This window comes from Emys orbicularis (genome assembly GCF_028017835.1).
Source record: "Emys orbicularis isolate rEmyOrb1 chromosome 15 unlocalized genomic scaffold, rEmyOrb1.hap1 SUPER_15_unloc_2, whole genome shotgun sequence".
Classification (NCBI taxonomy): domain Eukaryota; kingdom Metazoa; phylum Chordata; order Testudines; family Emydidae; genus Emys; species Emys orbicularis.
In genome coordinates this window covers 68546-90441 of record NW_027045141.1, presented here as the reverse complement: position 1 = coordinate 90441, position 21896 = coordinate 68546, and the positions used below count along the sequence as shown (strand labels likewise).

The 21896-nt window shown below is 54.9% G+C and overlaps 1 protein-coding gene across 1 annotated transcript; it reads left to right on the top strand.

The window, feature by feature from the left end:
* The first annotated feature begins 355 nt into the window (after window positions 1–355).
* Window positions 356–13760, top strand: YBX2 (Y-box binding protein 2). The gene is made up of 9 exons (XM_065422967.1): window positions 356–491; window positions 1837–1900; window positions 4011–4044; window positions 5324–5413; window positions 5527–5814; window positions 5993–6105; window positions 8336–8510; window positions 12384–12563; window positions 13650–13760. The coding sequence occupies exons 1-9, from the start codon at window positions 356–358 to the stop codon at window positions 13758–13760; spliced, it is 1191 nt and encodes a 396-aa protein (XP_065279039.1).
* Window positions 13761–21896: the final 8136 nt, after the last annotated feature.

The window sequence follows — 21896 nt, the reverse complement described above, 5'->3', positions numbered from 1 at the left end:
AATAGACTCATCAGTATGCAAATATATGCCGACCCGTGCAGCTGGGCGCCTCCCCCGAGGCCCAGCGCTCGGGCCGGCGTCCCGCCACCTGGCCCCACGTGGGGGCAGCGTGCGGCGTGCGGGCGTGGCCCGCCACACAACGGCCGGGGAAGGCCCCGCGGGCCAATGGGAGCGCGAGGGGTGGGCGCGGCCCAATCGGGGCGGGGCGCGAAGGAGCGGCGCGAGGGAGCGGGGCGGGGGGGATAAAAGGCGGGCCGCCGATTGGCTGGCGCGCGCGCGCGGGGCGGTTGCCGATTGGGCGGCGGCAGGGCGGGGCCGGCGGCGCGAGGCGGTGGCTGAGGAGCGGCGGCGGGTGATGCTGAGCGAGGCGGAGAGTGGGGCCGGCGCCGGGGAGAGCCCCGCGGGGGAGTCGGCCAAGCCCGGCCCGGGCGGGGCCGCCCCGGCCCCCGCGTCCGCCCCGGCCCGCGGCCAGGCGGCCAAGCGCGTCCTGGGTGAGGAGCAGGGGCGGGGCCGAGCGCCCGCCGGCTGTTGAGGGGGGCGGGGCCTCGGGGGGCGGCGCCGAGCGCCTGCGGGAGGTGAGGAGAAGGGGCGGGGCCTTGGGTTGAGCGCGTGCTGCGGTAGGGGCGGGGTCAGGCGCGTCCCCAGGGAGGGGGGCTGGGTTAGTGGGTGGGGCCACGTGTGCCCTAGGGGTGGGGCTAGGGGAGGGGCGGGGCCAAGCGTGTCCTGGGGGGTGGGGCCAATGGTTCTAGGGGTGGGGCTTGGGCAGTGGTGGGGCTAAGCGTTGTCCAAGGGAAGGGAGAGGAAGGGGTGAAGAAGGGGGCAGTGGGTGTGTCCTGGGGGGTGGAGCCTGGGGGAGGAGGGGCCAAGTGCCTCTAAGGGGGAGGATGGGGTCTAGGGGCTAGGGCCAAGTATGGCCTAGGGCGAGTAGGTGGTGTGTGCATCATTGGCTCTTAAGGGAGAGGTTAAACTGAGCTGGAGCAGCAGGGGGTGGGGTGGAGCCAACTACATTGGGGGGGTGGGGTCAAACAGACTCCAAATCAGGCAGGCGTGGGGCTAAGTGGTTCTTCAGGTGAGTAGAGGGGGCGGGGGTTGTGAGGAAACCCATTCTGGGCAGGGGGTGGGGATGGGAGGTGGCCTGGCTGAGAGCTGAGGGGAATCTAAAGAGTGGGCTGGACCCCCATAGTGGGTGGAGCCAAACCGATGAGGGGTGGGGGGCAGAGGCTGAAGTAGGGGGGGGGGAAGGGCACCTGGGGGCATGTAAAGGGAAGCTGGGACCTGAAGGTGTTGGAGATGGGTGTCTGAGTGGGGAGGGAGGGAGGGAATTCTAGGGGCTGGGTGTAAATGGAGGGTGCCTCCAGGGAGGGATGGTTCTGTGTGTGAGGTTGTGGCTGCGAGAGGAATGGGGGGGGGGGGGCTGGAAGGGGGGATGGTTTGTGGGAGGAAGATTAGCTTCTAGCATTAGGAAAGGGGTGGTGGGATCGGGGGGGATGGGATACGTGGGTTGTGTGGGTGAAGGGGGTGGGAGAGATCATGGGCTGATCAGTGGTCCTGCCTGGCCTTGTAATCGGCGCCTATGAATTCAGTGGGCCATGGGGGCGGGAAGAGATGTGAAGGGGAGGGCGGCGTGGGGTGTGTATTGGGAAGGCTGACCCTGGCTGGGGGTGAGGAGTGTGGGGTCTCTGCCTTGGGGCTGGAGTGCCCTAGACTTTTAGGGCTTATCCAGAGGTGCTTCCCTGCCTGCCCCATCAACAGCCCAGGGGGAAGGGCTGCTGGCTGAGGGTGGCTGGTGACTGACCTGTAACCTCTCCACTTTCTTCCCTGGGAAACCACCTGCAGCCACCCAGGTGCTGGGCACGGTTAAGTGGTTCAATGTTCGCAACGGCTATGGATTTATTAACAGGTAAGCGCCCCACCCCCCGCTTAGACTGTTGGGACTCGGCAGGGCTGAGGCTGGGGGGCTCACGCGCAGGGAGACGACTTGGTGGGGCGGGGATCAGACTTTCTTAAGCAGAGCTGAGACCGCGATAACCGTCTTTTACCGAGCAAACCACAGCGCTTAGGAGACGTATCAGGAGGTGCTTAACTTCTCAACTGTAAGTCCTACTTTGGTGGTCCAGTGACATGCTCCAGTGACACGTTCCTACCTCTTCCCCGCCCTGCAAGTTGTGCCTGGAATCTGGGCAGAGCCAGTGCCCAGTAAGTTACTTCCCACCACACTCCTGTCCCCCTCTGACGTGTGAATACCATCTCCTGAGGAACAACACTGAATTGGAACTGGGGGTCAGCTGTTTTAAATTCACCTGTGTGTACCTGAATGACTAAACTAAAACTGAAATAGACCTGGTTTCGACCAATAGTGGCCAGACAGCCCACCCCTTTGAAAACCTTGTTGGACCAGGGGGAGTTCTTTTGACAGGCAAGTAAAATACAGTTGCCAGAGGGTGGATAGAGATGGGGTTGGGAAGGAATTTTCCTCCAGGGCAGATTGACAGAAGCCCTGGGGTTTTTTTGCTTCCTCTGCAGCATGGGGCATGGGTCACTTGCTGGAAGATTCTCTGCACCTTGAAGTCTTTAAACCACGATTTGAGGACTTCAATGGCTCAGACATAGGTTTGATACAGGAGTGGGTGGGTGAGATTCTGTGGCCTGCGTTGTGCAGGAGGTCAGATTACACGATCATATTGGTCCCTTCTGACCTTAAAGTCTATGATTCTATGAACTGCTGGGTTAATAAATGTTCATGGCTAGTGCAGCCTTTTAAAATGGTTCGCACTTTGACTTGATTTGAACTGGATTTGTATGAAGACCCAAAAGGCTTTTAAAAACGTCTTTCACTAGAAATCCAGATTTTTCTGTGGCTTTTTTTTTTCTAAGTGACTAAAGAATTCATCAAACTGCAGTGGCTTCCTTGGTGTCTATGAAAACGTAAGCAATAGGATTAGCCCTCTCTGTGTAAACAAGTTATCTTGGGAGGGAAACTCAAAGGTTCTCTGACAGCTGAGATCCCAATGCGGTCCTCCACAGAGGCATCCAGCAAAGATGAGCCTTGATATCCCCAATGCTCTTACGGGTTAGGTGCGGGGGACGGTTCTTTAAACACCTTGCTATTTGGGATTTGTTGTTAAAAATCAGCCGTGCACTAGTTCTCTCCGAAGCGGAATGACAACCAGTGTTCGCACCTCATGGAAATGCTGGGGGCGGGGCAGTTTCACCTCTTGGCTAATATTCTGCTTGAAGAATGGGTGGTTCTTTAATTGCTTAAAAGTCCTTGATTTGATCCCTGACCAAAAAAGATCCTGTGTTACTGCAACTTGTGGCATGTTATCTCAACTGGGCTTAGACCCCTCTCTGACCTTGGCAAATGGCCTTTGTGGCCAGATCCTCAGCTGGCATCCGTATGACCCCAGCAGAGGATATGGGCTTCAGTGTCTGTATAATAAGTGGGCTGTGAGGTTTAAGCACTCAGCCAAGATATAATTGAGTACTTCAGCGCGCCCGAACATCCAGAAGAGATCAATGAGATGCTGATGCCGCTGGGATCTGCCACGCTCCGCCGGGGCCGTGGCCTCAAACTTGCAAGAGCTGTGCCGCCTCATGGCGCGACCTTTTTCGCAGCCCTGAGCGACGTCAGTGGATCGACCTACGTTTTAGGTGCAGAGATTGAGACCTTCCATGCATCCATTGTGGTGCTGTCTTGGCCTTACTGCTAAAGGCGCAAGACTCCTAGGTGCGCCTGGAGGCTTTGACAGCTGCAGCGTAGCACTGTAAACTCACACCCGATCTGTTCCCTGCTCTAAAGTGCTCAAGCAAGGCACTGGGAGGGGGTATGGGGACTGCAAGAGAGGAGGGCGGGGTGGGGGTGGGGGGAGCCTGGCAGCTGAAAGCACAGGGATGGTGGGCTCTAACCGAGGGAGAGGCAGGATTATGCAGGGCCTGGTGGCTTGTGTATGGGCCACGTCACCGTGCCAGGCACGGAGCCGTGATCACTCAAACTCTCTCCATCCCTGCAGGAACGACACCAAGGAGGATGTTTTTGTGCACCAGGTAAGACCTTGGTCAGTTTCAGGACGTGATTCTCGTCGGTTTCAGGAACTGGTTGGCACCTGGCATGCCAGACACCCCCCAGGCCTTCCCCATGCCCTTGGCCGAGCACAACTGTCTCCCAGGCTCTCCTTCTGTTCCTGGGCCTGCTCTTTGAGAAGCAGCATTTGCCGGGCGCACATGGGCATAATGGGGCTCCACCTCTCTGTGATCACTCAAATTCTAGCCCCGAGTGGCTTGTGCGCCTGTGGGTCTCTGAGGTAGCTGGTGCCCAGCAGCTGCAATTCTGCTCTGCCAGGGTTGAGGGAGTTTGGGGCGAGGGGGCGGAACTGGGGTAGTGCCCTCGGTTTCCAGGTGGGCAGTGACCCTTTTGGGCCACTCAGTTTTGGCGGGACTTGAGCTTGTTTCTAGCACAGGGGTGGGCAAACTACAGCCCGCAGGCCACATCCGGCCCGCGGGACCGTCCTGCCCGGCCCCTGAGCTCCTGGCCCGGGAGGCTCGCCCCCGGCCCCTTCCCTGCTGTCCCCCCTCCCCCACAGGCTCAGCTTGCTCGCTCCGCCGCTGGCACAATGCTCTGGGTGGCGGGGCTGTGAGCTCCTGGGGGCAGCGCAGCTGCAGAGCCCGGCTTGACCCGGTGCTCTGAGCTGCGTGGTGGCGGCGGCGGCGTGGCCCAGCTCCAGCCAGGCGGTGCGGCTGTAGCGCCGCCAGCCACCGGTGCTCCAGGCAGTGTGGTAAGGGAGCAGGGGAGGTTGGATAGAGGGCAGGGGAGTTTGGGGTGGTGGTCGGGGGCGGGTGTGTGGATAGGAGTTGGGGTGGTGGTGGTGGTGGGGGAATGGGGGTTGAATGCAGGCAGGTGTCCCGGGGGGCAGTCAGGGAGGAGGGGGGTTGGATGGGGTGGCAGGGGGCAGTCAGGGGACAGGGAGCAGGGGTGTGGTTGGGGCAGGAGTCCCGGGGTGGGGGCAGGGCCACGACCCCCTCCCCTAACCAGCCCTCCATACAATTTCCAAAACCCGATACGGCCCTCAGGCCAAAAAGTTTGCCCGCCCCGTTCTAGCACCATGGGGCAAGCAACGGCTTGGCCCTAACTGGGAGCATGGAGAAGCCCAGCATGGAGATGGCCCCTTGTTCCTGGATTGGGTCGCTCTCCACATGAAGAGCTGGGTGGGAGGAGCAGTTGTTTCTCATCAGTCTCAGGGACCATGGGATGTAGCTTCAAATTTGCCCATCTCCTGGGGCAAGCTGACCCCGCCCCCCAATCTCTTCTCTCTGCTGCTGCCTCCAGACAGCCATCAAGAGGAACAACCCTCGGAAGTTCCTGCGCAGCGTCGGTGATGGGGAGACAGTGGAGTTTGATGTTGTGGAAGGAGAGAAGGTGAGGCGGGGAGGCCGGGCCGATGCGTGCAGGGGAGCTGGCAAAGATTGGGGCAGGAGTAAGGGGGGGTCTGCTTCCCCTGCTCAGGGCTTGTCTCCTCACGTCTGCTGCAGGGCGCCGAGGCGGCCAACGTCACTGGCCCGGGCGGTGTGCCGGTGAAAGGCAGCCGCTACGCCCCCAACCGCCGGCGCTTCCGCAGATTCATCCCTAGGCCCCGGCAGGCCCAGCTGCCACCGCAGGACGCCACCAGAGTGGAAGGGGCCACCGAGCCGGTCAGCGAGGGGGAGAGAGCTGACAATGCCATGCAGCAGCAGCCCCGCAGGAGGCGCCCTCTGCCGTTCTTCTTCCGCCGGAGATTTGCGCGTGGGCCCCGGCCTCCGATCCAGCAGCAAGCCCAGCTGGTGCAGGTGAGGCCTGGGCATGGCAAGGGGGAAGCAGCCTGGTCTCTGCTAGCTGATCCCAGGCCCTGTGGGATAGTATTTGGGCCTGTAAGACGGCAGAGTTCATGCGCAGGTTCATCTACCTTCTTAGAGGCAGATCCGTCACAAGATCATATGATCAGAGTTCTGTTTGCCATAGGGCACGGAAGGCGCAGAACCTAAAGATGCCACCCAGCCGGAGGGAGACCAGCAACCGCCAGTCCAGGCAGGGGAGAGAGCTCCGGCCCCTCGCTTCCGGCCCAGATACCGCAGGTAAGTGTGCAGAGGCCAGCTTCCTCTGGCTAGCGGGATGTCCCTCGCTGGCTTGCTGTGCCATTGGTCCCTTCTCCACTGTGGCGGCAGCTGCCAGTGATCCGATTTTGCTTTGAGATCTCAACTGGGCCAGTCTCCCATCTGTCTCTAAAACAGGCCTGTGCGATCCATCTCCCTCCTAAATTAAGGGTGGGGATGGTCAAAGGTGGGACTTGAAAACCCCGTTTCCATTGGGGGTTAAGGATCAAAATCTCACCCTGAATCTCTGCTCCAGTGGGGAAACGGAAGCCCTTTTTTTGTGGGACCACCATAAACACAGGAGTAGAGCGCCCAGTTACTGTCCCCTTCCACGCTGTCCTAGCAGGTGATCTTGCTAGAAGAGTTCATCAAAGCTTGATTCCTGCCTTCACACAACTGAAAGCAGCGAGGCCTGCCCTGAGGCTGGCTCGGGAGAAAAGTGGCTTAGAATAACGATGGATGGGGTGGAAAATGGTAATGGGAAATGGTCTAGCCTCCCAGGGCTAGACTGGGATTAGCAGATGGGTATCTGCAAGCGTCCCAAGCAGCGATTTGGGACCAGCAATCTGAAAGCGCGATCATGTAGCTGCTGTTTGAACACTGGGAACTGAGGCTTGCCCTGATGCACTAAAACAACCGTCTCTTGGAAGCTGTGGATTAAATTTGGCTCTTCATGATGGAAGGTGAGCCAGATATCTCCCCCTTTTCAGGGAGCAATACCCAAAGCTGCACTGGAAAAGAGACACCTCTAGTCTATCGGAACGCCGTCCCCCCACTAATCGCGAGGCCAGTCATTGGCCTAACCGTGGAGGCCTCAATACCAGTGTAACTGGTGTGGAATCTTAATGCTAGAGCTGCATGTACCCTACTGGTTGTATCTGGGGGCCTTCTAGGGAATAGGGGTTTTCCAATACCGCTAGGCCTCTGTCTTCACTTAGCACCACATGCTACCTGTGTAGGGTTTCTCCTAGGATATTACTTTTGATTGGGGGGGGTGACTTTGCTCTAAAGGTGACTATACTTGTCTAGACGGAAGTACCTTTATACCATTATAACCCTCCAGACTAGGAGGGTTGTACTACTTTGTCATAGTTAGTGGCACAAGTTGTGTCGACGAGGCCTGAGGCACCCTGCTATTACGCCCCCCCAGATAGTGTGGGTGGCTGAAACCTTGGGTCTGGATGAGTAGTGTGGGAAGTGAATGAATTCCCGGTGACTGAGACTTGCTCAAATCAGGACAAGAACTGGTCAGAAAATGACTCAACTGAACATTTTGTATCTTCAGTTGGGGGGGGGGGGGGAGAAACCCAAATGTGTTAATTCTGAAATGCTGCTATGGTGCATCATGGGAACTGTAGTTTTGGTGCCTCGTGCACCTGTTCTCCTGGTCAGACTACAACTCCCATGATGCACCCTGCTCATGTCTCTGAGGCAAGGCAATGGATCGTGAGAGATGGACTTCAGCCAGGGAGCCCAGACCATAGGGAATTGGGAGCACGAGGCACCCAAACTACAACTCCCATGATGCATCATGGTCTTGCTTCTTGGTGAGGCAAGACAGTGCATCATGGAAGATGGAGTTGTAATCAAGATGCCTGGACCATCTCTTCTCCCATGATGCATTGCCTCACCAAGAAGCAAGATCATGGGAGTTGTAGTCTGAACAGGAGCATGAGACACCCCCCCCCCCCCCAAACTACAGTTCCCATGATGCACCATAGTCTTGCTTTTTGATAAGGCAATGCATTATGGGAGATGGAGTTCAACCAAGGAGTCAGACCATATAGGGGAATGGACAACATGAGGCAGCCAAGCTACAGTTCCCACGAGGTGCAGCTGTGACATTTCAGAATTGAAATCTTGTGGAACTGGAAACTCTTGGGCTTCTGAGCAGTCAGTTTCCAGGGAAACTATTATCAATTTTTTCTGTCAAACCTTCATTTAATCAAAACCCAATTTTCCATCAGCAGTTTTCAGCCAGGACACCTGGGTCCCATTCCCAGCTCCGGGCAAGCTGCTGCTCTGTGGATACAATGGGAAGTCTGGCTAACTCAGAGCGCTTAGGTTGCCGGTCACACATTCACATGCTCGGCACAGAGTAGTGGTGCTAGTAAAAGGTTCTCTGGGAGTCTGGCCAAAGCAGGTTAGACCTCCTGGCCCTGCAGAGGCCTGCTCGTAACCCTCTTCCATCCCCGCCCCACACCCGATCCAGACCCTTCCGCCCCCGCCCGCCACAACAACCCACCACTGAAGGAGGCGACGGTGAGACCAAAGTGGTGCCAGCCCCGGCAGACGGCATCCGTCCCGAACCCCAGCGCCAGCGTAACCGGCCCTACTTTCAGCGCAGACGGCAGCAAACAGCTGGCACCCGGCCGGCGGCGGCAGAGGTGAGAGCTGGGATGGGCAATTCCTTGGTGGCAAGTACTCGGTACCTAAAACCATGGCCACTCGACTCCTTTCTCGGACAGGGGAGCTCAGGGCAACTGAGGGGTGTGTGTGTACGTACACACACATGCCATGTGGGGACGTAGTGGGTTGGATGGCGTGTGTGTGTACGTACGCGCACCTGCCATGTGGGGACGTAGTGGGTTGGATGGCGTGTGTGTGTGTACGTACACGCACACGTGCCATGTGGGGACGTAGTGGGTTGGATGGCGTGTGTGTGTACGTACACGCGCACGTGCCATATGGGGACGTAGTGGGTTGGATGGCGTGTGTACGTACACGCACATGCCATATGGGGACGTAGTGGGTTGGATGGCGTGTGTGTGTACGTACACACACGTGCCATGTGGGGATAGGCATCAGAGGAGGCAGTAAACCAGGGGGGTCCAGAATCTATCCCCCCAAGCGCAGCAGGTGAGAGATGGTCTCTGAGCAACTGAAAGCTGTAATGGAAGTTCTCCACCTAAGCTTAATGGGAATAAGCTGCTTGGGATTTCCCAATGGTTAGGACCCCATCCTGAGTCTTGGAAGACTGAAGTTCAAATCCTGCTGTGCTCAACTTTGTGTGACCGTGAGCATGTCACTTAGCTTCTACGTGCCTCAGTTTCCCTTGTCTAACATGAAGATTGTAGCACTGGCCTGACCTCATAGGGGTGGTGGTTCCCCTCCCACCTTAAAATAGTGAAGCATTTAAACGCTATGGATATCGGGGGGGGGGGGAGGGTGGCAGAGAAGTACATGAGAGAGATGAAGGACCTAGTGAAGTTTGAACCCCCAGTGTTAAAATTGCAAAGACTTAGATCCCGGCTCGTCGGTGTCTTGGCACTAAATGGCAGTCTTAAACGTGGGTATCTTAGCGTAGCTGGTAAGACTGGCACTAAACTGGCCCCTCCCACAGTCAGACGTGGCTCAGGGTTTTTGGCTGTACTGGGTACTACGGCAGAGGTGGGCAAACTATGGCCTGCAGGCCACCTCCAGCCTGTGGGACCCTCCTGCCTGGCCCCTGAGCTCCTACCTGGGAGGCTAGCCCCTGGCCCCTCCCCCACAGCCTCAGCTCGCTCTGCTGCCGGCGCAATGCTGTGGGCGGCGAGCTCCTGGGGCCTGACCCAGTGCTCTGTGCTGTGCCATGCCATGGCATGGCTGGCTCCCGCCGGGCGGCGCAGCTGCCTGTCCTGCCACTCTGGACGGCACGGCTGTAGTGCTGCCAGCCATCGGCGCTCCAGGCAGCGCGGTAAGGGGGCAGGGAGGGGGTGTTGGATAGAGGGCAGGGGAGTTCGGGGTGGTGGTCGGGGCGGGGTTGTGGCTAGGGGTCGAGGCGGTCAGAGGGCAGGGAACAGGGGGATTGAATGGGGGTAGGGGTTCCAGGGGGGCAGTCAGGAAGGAGGCGGGGGTTGGATGGGGCAGCGGGGGGCAGTCAGGGACAGGGGTTCCGGGGGTGATCAGGGGACAGGGAGAAGGGGTGGTTGGATGGGACAGGGGTCCCCAGGGGGGGGGCGGTCAGGGGGTGAGAAGCAGGGGGAGTCAGATGGGGGCGGGGGCCGGGCCACGCCTGGCTGTTTGGGGAGGCACAGCCTTCCCTAACCGGCCCTCCATACAATTTCGGAAACCCAATGAGGCCCTCAGGCCAAAATGTTTGCCTGCCCCGGTATTAGGGACTCTGGTTTGGGGGGGTGGTGGAAAGGGGGAAAATTGTGACCTCCTGCGTCCGCAGAATGCCCCCAGCAACTTCTGCAGCAAGCCCCATAACTTCAGCTTGAGCTAGAGCGTATCTGAGGCCAGTGTTGGTTTAAAGACTCCAGGGATGGAGAATCATCCAAGCCCCTTCTTGTGCAGGAAGCCGCTCGATCAGCTTTACAGCCCTGGCAGGCCAATGTTGCAATGCAACTGAAGGGAACAGGCCCCCAGACACTTCCCAGTAGGCTCCAGCCCCACCAGCTGTTGGGCTGCGACCTTATCAGATCAAGGAAGTTAACACAGGGTTGGGCCTGAGCTCCTGTGTGGGTGACTCAGTAGGTGGTTCCCTGCCCCGAGTCAACACTGAACCAACGCCCTAGCTAAGGGCGCTCTGAAGCGCCCGCGTTCACCTGACTTAGATTTTTAAGGCCGGAAGGGATCGTCTATCTGACTTGGTATGTCGCTCACGAGTCATTAAACTTCATCCTGTCCTGAGCCCAGGAACTAAAGCGTCTTCCCAGAAAGGCCGGCCAGTCAGGATCTGAAGCCGTTGAGAGACCGAGAATGTCCTGCTTCCCTTTGGAAGTTGGATTCAAGCGCTACTTCCCCCACACTGGGTGCTTTATTTTCCACAGCAATTTGTCTGGCTTTCATGTCCAGCCACCTTAGTATCTGGCACTTCCTCCCCATGCACTAATCAAGTCATGTCTTGACCTCTTTGAGCTCTGTGACAAAATTAAAGTCGACCTAACTTACATCCGCTTAGAGCCTCTACAGTAATTCCATCGCTCGTGCAGGTCTAAGCTTTGCTCCTCGTGTTGGCGTGGCGTGTCCTCCTCAGGAGAGCTTGTATCCATTTGTCCTGTCAAGGCAGGGCGTTGCAGGACGGCTTCTGAAAGCCAGTAACAGTCGACATAAGTAGGGAGAGGGTCCAGAGTGACCTAGACAAATTGGAGGATTGGGCCAAAAGAAATCTGATGAGGTTCAACAAGGATGTGTGCAGAGTCCTGCACTTAGGTTGGAAGAATCCCATACACTGCTACAGGCTGGGGACCGACTGGCTAAGCGGCAGTTCTGCAGAAAAGGATCTAGGGGTTACAGTGGATGAGAAGCTGGATGAGTCAGCAGTGTGCCCTTGTTGCCAAGAAGGCCAACGGCATATCGGGCTGTATTAGTAGGAGCATTGCCAGCAGATCGAGGGAAGTGATTATTCCCCTCAATTCAGCACTGGTGAGGCCACACCTGGAGTATTGCGTCCAGTTTTGGTCCCCACACTAGCAAAGGGATATGGACAAATTGGAGAGAGTCCAGCGATGAAAATGCTGGAGAGAGGGCAATGAAAATGATCAGGGGGCTGGGGCACATGACTTACGAGGAGAGGCTGAGGGAACTGGGGTTATTTAGTCTGCAGAAGAGAAGAGTGAGGGGAGATTTGATAGCAGCCTTCAACTACTGAGGTGGGGTTCCAAAGAGGATGGAGCTCGGCTGTTCTTGGTGGTGGCAGATGACAGAACAAGGAGCAATGGTCTCAAGTCGCAGTACAGGAAGGTCTAGGTTGGATATTAGGAAAAACTTTTTCACTAGGAGGGTGGTGAAGTGCTGGAATGGGTTCCCTAGGGAGGTGGTAGAATCTCCTTCCTTACAGGTTTTTAAGGTCAGGCTTGACAAAGCCCTGGCTGGGATGACTTAGTTGGGAATTGGTCCTGCTTTGAGCAGGGAGTTGGACTAGATGACTTCCTGAGGTATCTTCCAACCCTGATATTCTGTGATAAGCACGCTCGTGGAGGTGGAGTTAAGTCGGCGGCTGTCGGCAGGAGGAATATTGAAGCGTAGACGCTTCCACAATCAGATAAACGTGAGCCTCCTTGCGTTGACCTATCTCTCTTGTAGTCTAGCTTCTTAAGTCTCCTACTGTAAGCTGAGAGCACTGACTGATCATTACACCCTGCAGAACAGCAGGGGGCGCTAGCCCCATAGTCCAATCAGAGCAATTACATTCTGCCTCCCTGAACTCCTGGGTCCGTTTCACATGGCACATGAGCAGCTGGTCTTGGCTGGCTCAGTGAGGCCTACGGGCAGCAAGGTGCTGTCCAGACGAGAAACACTCGTGACTGAAATGCCGTATGATCTCTCCACCCTAGCCGACCGTTACCGCCTCCAAAGACCAGCCTGCTCTGAGCTCTGCCGCTGGGGGGGACACCCCTGCTGCCAGCACCCCGGCCACCACTCAGGAACCAGCGGTGGAAGCCAGCAAACCTGCTGCCCCCGCTCCGGAGGGTCCCTCCCAGCCATCGCCTGAGATCCAGCGACAGCTTGTGGATGTAAGCGCCCAGCTCTGGGCAGGGGACTGGGTGGTATAACCTGGTGCCACAGCGTGGCAAAAATCTAGTGCTGCCAGGCAGCAGCTGTACAAAAACAAGTTAATTCTTGTGGGGCATTCTGATGGCACCTAGCTCTCTGGGAGCAGCTCCCAGCAGTTGGCGCTTCCTGGATCCACCTGGCATGTCTGTACAGCGGGCGCCGTGCCCCCTGGCTGTAGGGTGTGGTTGGAGGTAGAAGAATGAGAGGAGAGAGCTAGTCAGGACTTGCTCTGGGTGAAACCTGATCTGCCAACCATCCTGGCACGGTGCCCCTAGGGAATGGCAAACCCATGAGTCATTAGCCAGTGTCTGCAGGGTTAGACAGGGTGCGGGTGGCATGACCACTCTGACCTACAGGAGATCATGGCTGGGTGGTGGTACCCCTCCTGCTGGCCCGCAGCAGATGGCAGCTTCTCCTTGAACCTCCTGCATTAAGCTCACATTGCCATGAGAGTGCTCTGGACCATCAAGCGTGGCATCACGGTGGGCCATCCGGCCTCCAGCGTGCTCCAAAATCAGCCCCTTGCCCACAGCCCTGGGGTTTTTTCTCGCCCCGACACCAGCGGCTGCTCATTGGCCGCCCCCAGAAGCAGGAAGGCCTGTCAGGGTAGTCACTAACCTGGGGTTTCTCTCTGCAGACTTCGACGCCTGAGCCCGGGGGGGACCCTGCTCCAGCCCTGCTGGCGTAATAGTGAGGGGATGCAGAGAGCTGCCAGCTGGTAAGGACTCTGCGAGGGGAGGGGAAGGCGTCGGGTGCCAATGGCTTGATACGGAAAGACTGGCATGACTGGGTGAGCAGATCTCTTCTGCTAGCTAATAATCTAGCTGGCCACCAAGTGACGAGGGCTGGTAGCTTAGCTGGCCTGTAGATCTGATCAGATACAGACTTGGGTTGGCCGCTGGCCTAGCCGATCTGGCCTCACCCTGTGAAACATACCTTGATTAAGTTTTTGGCTCAGTCTCCTGCTGAGTGCTGGGGTCTTCTTCCCCCCCTCCCCCCCAGGGGCTTCGGTTTCAGAGTTTGACCACCTTTTCTCTCTCCTGTAGGTGTCCATCTTGCCCGTATCCCCAAGTTACCTCGTACTGCACAGAGACCCCAAACGCCACCCGGTCCCCCCTCTCCTCGCTGTTGATCGAAGCCAAGAATGTGAACCCTGAGGGGGGACTGAACACAATCTTTAAGTTTAAAAAACAAAAAAAAGACTTTTTGAGGGGCTAGTCTCCCCCCTCCCACAGCTTCCTCAGTTCAAAGGGAAACTGGCTGTTGAAACTTAAGTTAATTCCCTCCCTCCCCCCCAATTTTTTTTGAAGAGCACTTTTTGTGAACGTTGTATGCAGTTTGGGTGTCAGTAAAGGAATTTGCACAGACTCCTGGTGTCACCGGATCTTTCCTGCCATGCTGAGGGGGTTGGCAAAGCCACCGTAGTCTGTGGATTGAGGTGGGACTCCTGGGTTCTATCCCTGGCTGTGGGAGGAGTCTCTCTGGGCTGAGGGGTGGGGCCTAGTGGGTTAGAGCCGGGGGGAGGGGGGTGGCTGTCTCTTGTGCAAGTTCCATGTGGCAATAACATTCCTCTCCAATTGGAAGTGCTGTAAGCCCCCCAGAATGCCTGTTGACCAGTTGTGGGTGCTCATCTGTCACGTGTCTTCAGTTTGGCCTGTGATGGTGGATGCCTTCTCCAAATATTGGCCTCCACGTCTCTGTGCCTCAGTTTCCCCATCTGTAAAACCCCTCCCTGCCTCCTGGGGCTGTGTCGAGAGCTAACTCTCCCTCTGTAAGGTGCTCTGATGCCCCACAAACCCGTGGAGAGCAGCATGTGTTTGAGCATCCAAAGGAACCCTGTATTCTCTGGTGGATGGTAAGAGGTCCCCCACTGCCTGGCCAGCATGCTGTGTACCCCTAATGGAGGGAGGGGGTACCACTTAAACTTAACCATAGTAGACAGTCCTAATACAAACTCTCTTCTCACAGGGGTCACCAGGACTCCTAATAGCTCCCAGGCCAGACCGGGTTCAAACTGGCAACCTAAACATGAGGTGGTCTCAGACCCAAGACCCCCCACTTGACCCATTTAAACCAGCTGCTCTCTGGTGATGCAGGGCGGTCGCAGACAGCATGGTTTTTAGTAGCATGGAGGAGTTTTCCTGGCTAGACAAAAGTCTTGCTTGGAAAAGACAGCTCAGTCCTTGTTTGGGGGAGCGAGATTCAGCAAGACACACCACTTGGGTGGGGTCCAGGCAGGCTTCTGCCAATGTGATACATGAGCAGAGAGAAATTCTCGTTCTCCAACCCAGGAGCTAGAGTTGAATCTAACTCTTGTGTGGCCCAGTGGCTGGTAAAGTTGACTTCTCGCTGAAATACAGCTGAGACTTAAATAAAGCTGATTTGGGGGGGGGGGGGGGGGAGTGTTCGCATCCCTCTAACTTCAAAAACTTTTACTACCCTAAATCAAATGGGGGGGGGGGTGAGGGGGAATCTCAAATTTTCAGTCTGGGGTCAATAAACCTTTTTACTTTTTCCTCCCAATTTCAAAATACAGTAGATCGCCCTATTTTCCAAACGAACGGCTGATTGTGGCGTTCATAAAATTGAATATCTCAAATGCCAGCAGAGGTACAGTGCATCAGTTGCAAGGCTGTGCCCTGCATTGCTGCTTTCTGGTCCCTCAAATGACTGCAGAGCAGTTTCTGCTGGAAGTGGCTGGATTGGAGAGATCGACTTGTTCTTTGTTGACTGAGTGTTCATTAGTGGGCAAAAGGCTTGGGGGGGTAAATGCTTGTCCATAACAATGCTGTGGAAAAGATGCTGGTTTGGAATGCCTTAGATTTTTGATTTGATCCTTTCCAAACATGTTGACAAGGGGGAGACTTGTCTTTTATTTTTGTCTAGAGGAAATGTCGCCCAACCCAGCCCTGGTTCATGAACAGTCTTGTCAAATATTTGGTGCGATTCCTCCCCAGCTTTGTCTTAATACCCGCAGACACAGTGAGCAGCGTGCAAATTTCAGCCAGACTCCATTCCATGCTGCAGTTCTGATCTTATCGCCTGCAAGTTTTACCGGCCACGCTAAACTGGTCTTGTTAGGCGAGTGCAACCCCCCTCCAGTGGATGCATTCCTTCTGAGGTGGGTGGGAGGAGTCAGTGCCCTCAGAATAAAAATTAAACCCGAGACCGATCCGCAGCCTGGTCTAAACTAAGGTTTACTAGTCAAACTGACTTTCAGCCCATCTTTGTGCGTATCCACTCTCCCTTGTCCTGGCGCTAGCTGGCAACCGCTTCCCCAGAGTGACGCAGGTCCTATTACTGGTGGAAAAATGCCAAAGTGCATGTGAGTATACGGTGTTAGCTGGACTGCTAAAAATAGGCATTCAGGCATGGTCCTTCAATGTCCCGCTCCTCATGACTTCAATGTTTCTGCCCAGCGGTCACGCTGACTGGAAACCCAGCCTCTGTTAAAATCAGCTGTGGCTTTAACGAGTTTTAATTAAGTTGGTGGCGTGCCACCTTAAACGAAAGGTGGTGAGCGAGTGTTCTCCTTGGCCACTGAGGGCAGGACAAGGAGAAAGCGGTGTAGTTAGCAGCATAGCTGAGGTGGGGAGAGGAGATTGTGGTGGGGACAGACAGATAATATCCCAACTGAACTAAGTTACATCTTATTGAATTAGGGTTAATACCACTGCGTTCCATTGTAGTAGAAACGCAAATGTTTCTGTGCAACGGTGAGATTGCATAGAACCGCTTTAGCAGGAAACGGATATGTCTGAAGTGGATTTCTTAGGAAGTATGTGCAAACTCTGTCTTGGGGAGGTGTGACGAAGTGGGACTGTTCTTAATGTTTCCTCTGAATACTGTGTGGGTGCCTCAGTTTCCCCTACGCATTTCTTAAGTCTCTAGGGGGTGAGATTGTTGCAGAGCAAAGGGCCAGTGTGCATAAATGGCCGGCACTTTGTTTCCTGGCAACTAATGGCCGGGGCCCTTCCCCCCCTGCAAGGAGATGGCTAAAGGTGCTGGAGAACAAAGAGGTCAGGTGACCTCCTGGCCCGGGAAAGGAACAAGGCCCAGAGAGGAGGGGCTGGAGGGTGAGGCTGGCTGGGGATGTGGAGTGGGTGCAGACGTGGCTCACAGCCGTGCCCCCCCCCCCCCCCCCCCCCGGCTGGACCCTGCTGAGGGGTCCTGGTCTCTGTACCTACAAGCTCTGTTTTAGACCATGCTCCTGTTGTCTAATAAACCTTCTGTTTTACTGGCTGGCTGAGAGTCACGTCTGATGGTGGAATTGGGGTACAGGACCCCTCCTGGGCGGACTCGCTGCGGGAAGCGCACCGAGGGGCAGAGGATGGTGGCTGCTCCGGGGTCAGACCCAGGAGGTGAAGCCGTGGGAGCTTCTTGCCCTGGAGACAGTCTGCTCACAGAGAGGAGACTTCCCCAGAGTCCCGACTGGCTTCGTAGGGAGCAGTCCCAGAGCATCGCCCGGGGCCTCCGTGACAGGAGGAACACCCAAGGGTCGAGTCCACTGTGGGGAAACTCCTGATCAAAGACACCCCCCCCCCCGATCAGTGTAAAAAGGTGGATTAAGCAAGGCATGAGGGTGCTTTTTCTGAGCGGAAGCTATGATTAAGTTGTACCCCTGAGGTGAGAGAGTTCTTACTCAGAGCCCCTGTTTGGGTTGGCATTTTTAATACATTTTTCTCAGCAATGGTGAAGAATGAAGTGGGCGTGTTTTGAAAGAGCCAGGTGGCACCTTTAGAACTACAGCCCGCAGTCTGTTAGCAGTCACTGAAGAGAAAGCAAAGGCATCTCTTAAGGAAGACGGTCTTTGCTGCGACATACGCAATGAAGGCAGAAAATTATCCAGCCTGGACCTACCCTGAGCAGAAGGGAGCAGCAACCGTTGCATTCGACTTTCGCTGGTGGTTTAGCGTGCTCAACTTTAAGTCAAGTTAGAGCTTGTTTCTACCAGAACAAATGAACACCACCACTGTAGTATAAATGCAATTTTGCTGCTATAAACTAACTTCTACGGCAGTAATAACAGGAGTACTTGTGGCACCTTAGAGACTAACAAATTTATTAGAGCATAAGCTTTCGTGGGCTACAACCCACTTCTTCGGATGCATAAAGAGTGAATGCACGGCAGTGGTTCCCAAACTGGGGTTCGCAGAACGTTACAGGGGCTTCGCCAGAAAAATTTCACTAATGGCGGACAGAGGACCCTGGGCATTGGAGACAGCAGGTGGGACCCGGTTGCAGGCCAGACACCCCGAGCTCCAGGGAGAACGGGGCCGGGCAGTTGGGGCCGGCAGCCCAAGTCCTGGCAGTCAGCGGGGGGGCCGACAGCCCAAACCCCAGTGCTCCCCACGCAGGGCTGGCAGCCCGAGCCCCAGGAAGAGTGGGGCCGGGCAATTGGGGCATCCATCACACTAAGGAAATTTAAACTTAAATCCCTGAAAATATTCATTTTTAGGAGGGGGTTCACGAGATTTCAGAGTTTAGTGAAAGGGGTTCGCGGGCCGTTCAAGTTTGGGAACCACTGTTCTACGGGTATGGTTTTGTCTGACCCAGCAAGCAAGATAAGCAATTCCTCTGAAAATCCCACACGCCTTCTAAGTGCATCTACCCTGGGACTTTTACTGATTTATGTTAGCGTGATGTGACTTTTCCTTTGTAGACTGTGTAACAACCTGCCCCGCCTTGTGTTTAACTATGGGGCTCTGGTTACCTTTCTCAGCCTAGTGTGCATGCTCCTTTCTTCCAGCAGTGCATGTTGATCCAATCAATGATATCACCTCAACCACTGAGACTCTCAAGCGGAGGCTAGGCCTTCGTTACGTTGGCTGGGTGTCCTTTTATGATTTCCTAGGCAGTGGATGCTGTCTACTACCGGTAGCGCAGGGTTGTTCTCCGTGTCTAATTTTAAAATAACTCTCAGGGAGGGCCGCCGGGGTTAGAAACACTTAGGCACAGGGCCCTACCAAATTCACGGTCCATTTTGATGAGTTTCACGGTCCTAGGAGTTTAAAAATGTGAAATGTCACTGTTTCAGATACTTCCATCTGAAATGTCATGGTGGTGTAACGGTGGGGGTCTGCCCCAACATGGGGTTGTGGGTGGCCACTGGAGGGGGGGGGGTGGTATTGCCACCCTTACTTCTGTGCTGCCAGCAGAGGTGGATCTGAGCCAGCCCCGGGAGCAGCCCATTCAGGAGAAGAGGAAGTCCCATCCCGCTGCAGCCCGGCCCGGACTAGCAGCTGGAGCCTGATGCACAGTAGGGTCCCCCAGCTATATTTCTCCCCAGTGCTCAGAGGTTAAAGGGGCCTTGGGCTGGCTCTGGTGGGGGAGGGGGGTGACCACAGTACCCTCCCCCACATACTATACCACCCTCACTTCTGCCCTGCTGCTGGTGGCGCCGCTGCCTTCAGAGCTAGGTGCCTGGCCAGCAGCCACTGCTCTCTGGCCACCCAGCTCTGAAGGCAGCACAGATGTAAGGGTGGCAATACCTACACTTTACTAGATTTCACAGGCCGTGACAGGTTTTTCACGGCCATGAATTTGGTAGGGCCCTACTTAGGCACTAACCCAACACTGATCTAATTTTGAACAGTGGGGAGGGGCGGGGTTAGTTACTGGAACTAACTCCTGAAGGAAGTGAATTCTCCATCGCTTGATGTCTTTTCAGCCAAGACTGGATGCCGTCCTGGAAGAGGCATTAGTCCAATGCTAGTTACTGGGGGGAAATGTGAAATTTAATGGCCTTGTAGATCTAGACGGTCTACCGGTCCCTTCTGGCCTCTACGAATTGCAATGTGTTTGTTGCAGCAGAATATTAAAATTAAGGGGATGCTCAAAATCCACCTAAAAAAACCCCCAAACCAACGACACATTTAACTACTAAAATTAGCATTATCCAAAATGGGGAAGCAATCTTTCCAGACGTGGTCAGAGACTGCTTCCGTCTGTCTCGGTGTTTCAAAATTCTGAGAATTTGCACACTCCAGCGGGAACTTATTTCAGACTAGAAATAAGGCTTAATTTTTTCTCGGCGCGGGCAATTAACCGTTGGAACAATTTACTCGGGGGGGGGGGGGTGGATTCTCCATCACTGACCATTTTTAATTCACAAGAGGAGGTTTTTCTAAAAGATCTAGGAATTGGTCTGTATCCAAGGGCTATCAAACTAGGGCACCCCAAAAATCTGGACATGACTATAAATTATCACTCCCTTGTCAATATGAAATGCTCTATCCATGGTGCTGTCAAAGGCTGAGTGTAATTCATCCAGAAACCTGGGGATGAATTTCAGAATGGCACCTTGGCTTTGCTACAATGAATCTGTCTGTTCGTAGCCTTGTTAAAAGACTCTTAGATCTATTTTTCCCTTAAATCCTTTTCTCTTTCATAACATCCACCTCTGCTGCAGGAGAAGTTAGATTTATGAGTGTCTACGATGAAGCAAATGCAACCACGCTCGCCTCTGTTTGATGCCGTCCTTTATATACAAAGAATTACTTACATTCTTCTCGCTGAAATACAAAAGATCACAATGTGCTAATGCCTCTCCATATGTCCCTGACATTAAGACAAACGCCTCCGTTAATTACAAAACAAACTCCCTCAGATCCTACTAACCATTCAGAAGCTTCCTGGGTTCGTCCATAAACTGTCTTCAAGCACAGCTATTGATCTCTTGTGCCTGTCATCTGCTTAAACAGGTTCTTCGTTTGTCCCACCCCAAACACGCGGCATGATGGAGTGTCGGGTCTAATCACTAAAATTTTAGCAAGGTTGGTCTTTGTAGGCCCACTCAACTGGCTGTCTTCAGACTTCCATCAGTCAGCTAGCAGACGAAATGGAGAGCAGTAATTTTAACAATGCTGTTCTGGCTGCTTCTGTATTTACGGCCTTCTTAAAAATAATCAACCAACCAACCAACGATCCCACCATCTTTAACTAGCAAATTGTCCTGGACTGCTGAGCACAGAGTCTTCCTAGCATCTTGTCTTCTGCATGCAAGGCTGAGGACACCGTCCTGTTAAAACACAATAGCGGGCTAGGTGGACCATGGGTCTGATCCAATTGTGCCATTCCTTATCCCTATAGACATGAGCTGTGGAGCGGATGTCCCACATTCTGCGTTGACTTGCAACTGGTGCGGACTGCAGTTCACAAAACCCAACCCACCCTTTCTCAAAAGCTTCCCCACCTTGGGCGATAGCTTTTCCCCCCCTCCCTTGTCAGCCCTTCGCAACCAGTTCTCCTCCAAAGATGAGTTGACTGTCTTCTCTTGATGCTCGCTTTCCAGGAAGAGTGGTGAGGTCCCCTCAGATCTCCTACAAACCTCAGAAGATGGACGGGAAGGGATGTCCCAGGTCAGAGCATCCAGGAAATCCCGCTCCGCTGGCTTGGACGGAGAAGGATGGAAGTTCTCATGATATTTGCCAGTAGGAGTCAATCGCCAGCCATGGGGAGTTAAGAGGTGACTCCACTGTATCGCTGAAAGGTTTCCTCCAAGGGATCTAGTGCTGGCCACTTTTGGAGACGGGCCACTGGACTACAGGGACCATGTGTAGGGCAAAGAGCCACAGCTCCTGCCCATAGGAGCCTTGCCATTCAGCGACGGAGTCACGGCTTTTGACGGCATCTATGACGCCCGGCCTTCTTGCTCCAACCTTTCTAGCTCTCGGCGTTAGAGCACGTGAGGAGGTCATGCTCGTTCTGGCCCTTTGGCTCAACTCCATTGACGGCGGGGGGACCGTTCGGTAGGATCGAAAGAACTCCACCGGAGTTTTGCATTCTCCTTCTACCTTCTCAGCGATAGAAAAGTCTCCTGTCCCTGAATCGACGCAGAATCTACTCCAACCATTGGAGTCAACGGTTCTGGAGCCTACTAGTGTCCTACGTGGCTTGGGAATGCCTGAACATCTGTTCCAGCTGCTGGATATGGTCTCGGGGAGGTCTTTTCCCCACCTCCGATTCCAAGAGCGTGCACCCAGCTAAGCTGGATTCTCCTCCAGGTTCCCCTTCCTTTGTCACTTAACCGAGCTCCTTCCGCAGCTCCCAACATGTCTTTATCTCCGTGCCTCCGACACACACACACACACACACACACACACACACACACACAACACAAACTCTCTCTCTCTCTCTCTCTATATATATATAATCTTAAAAATAAAACCCACAAAGCTAAAAACAAAACAACTAACCTAAAAATCTCTAAACCTCGCTGTGTCGTTAAAGTGCTGGGTTACGGTTACATTCCTCTTGTGTCTCTCTCTCTGGCCAATCGCTCCCGCCCCGGG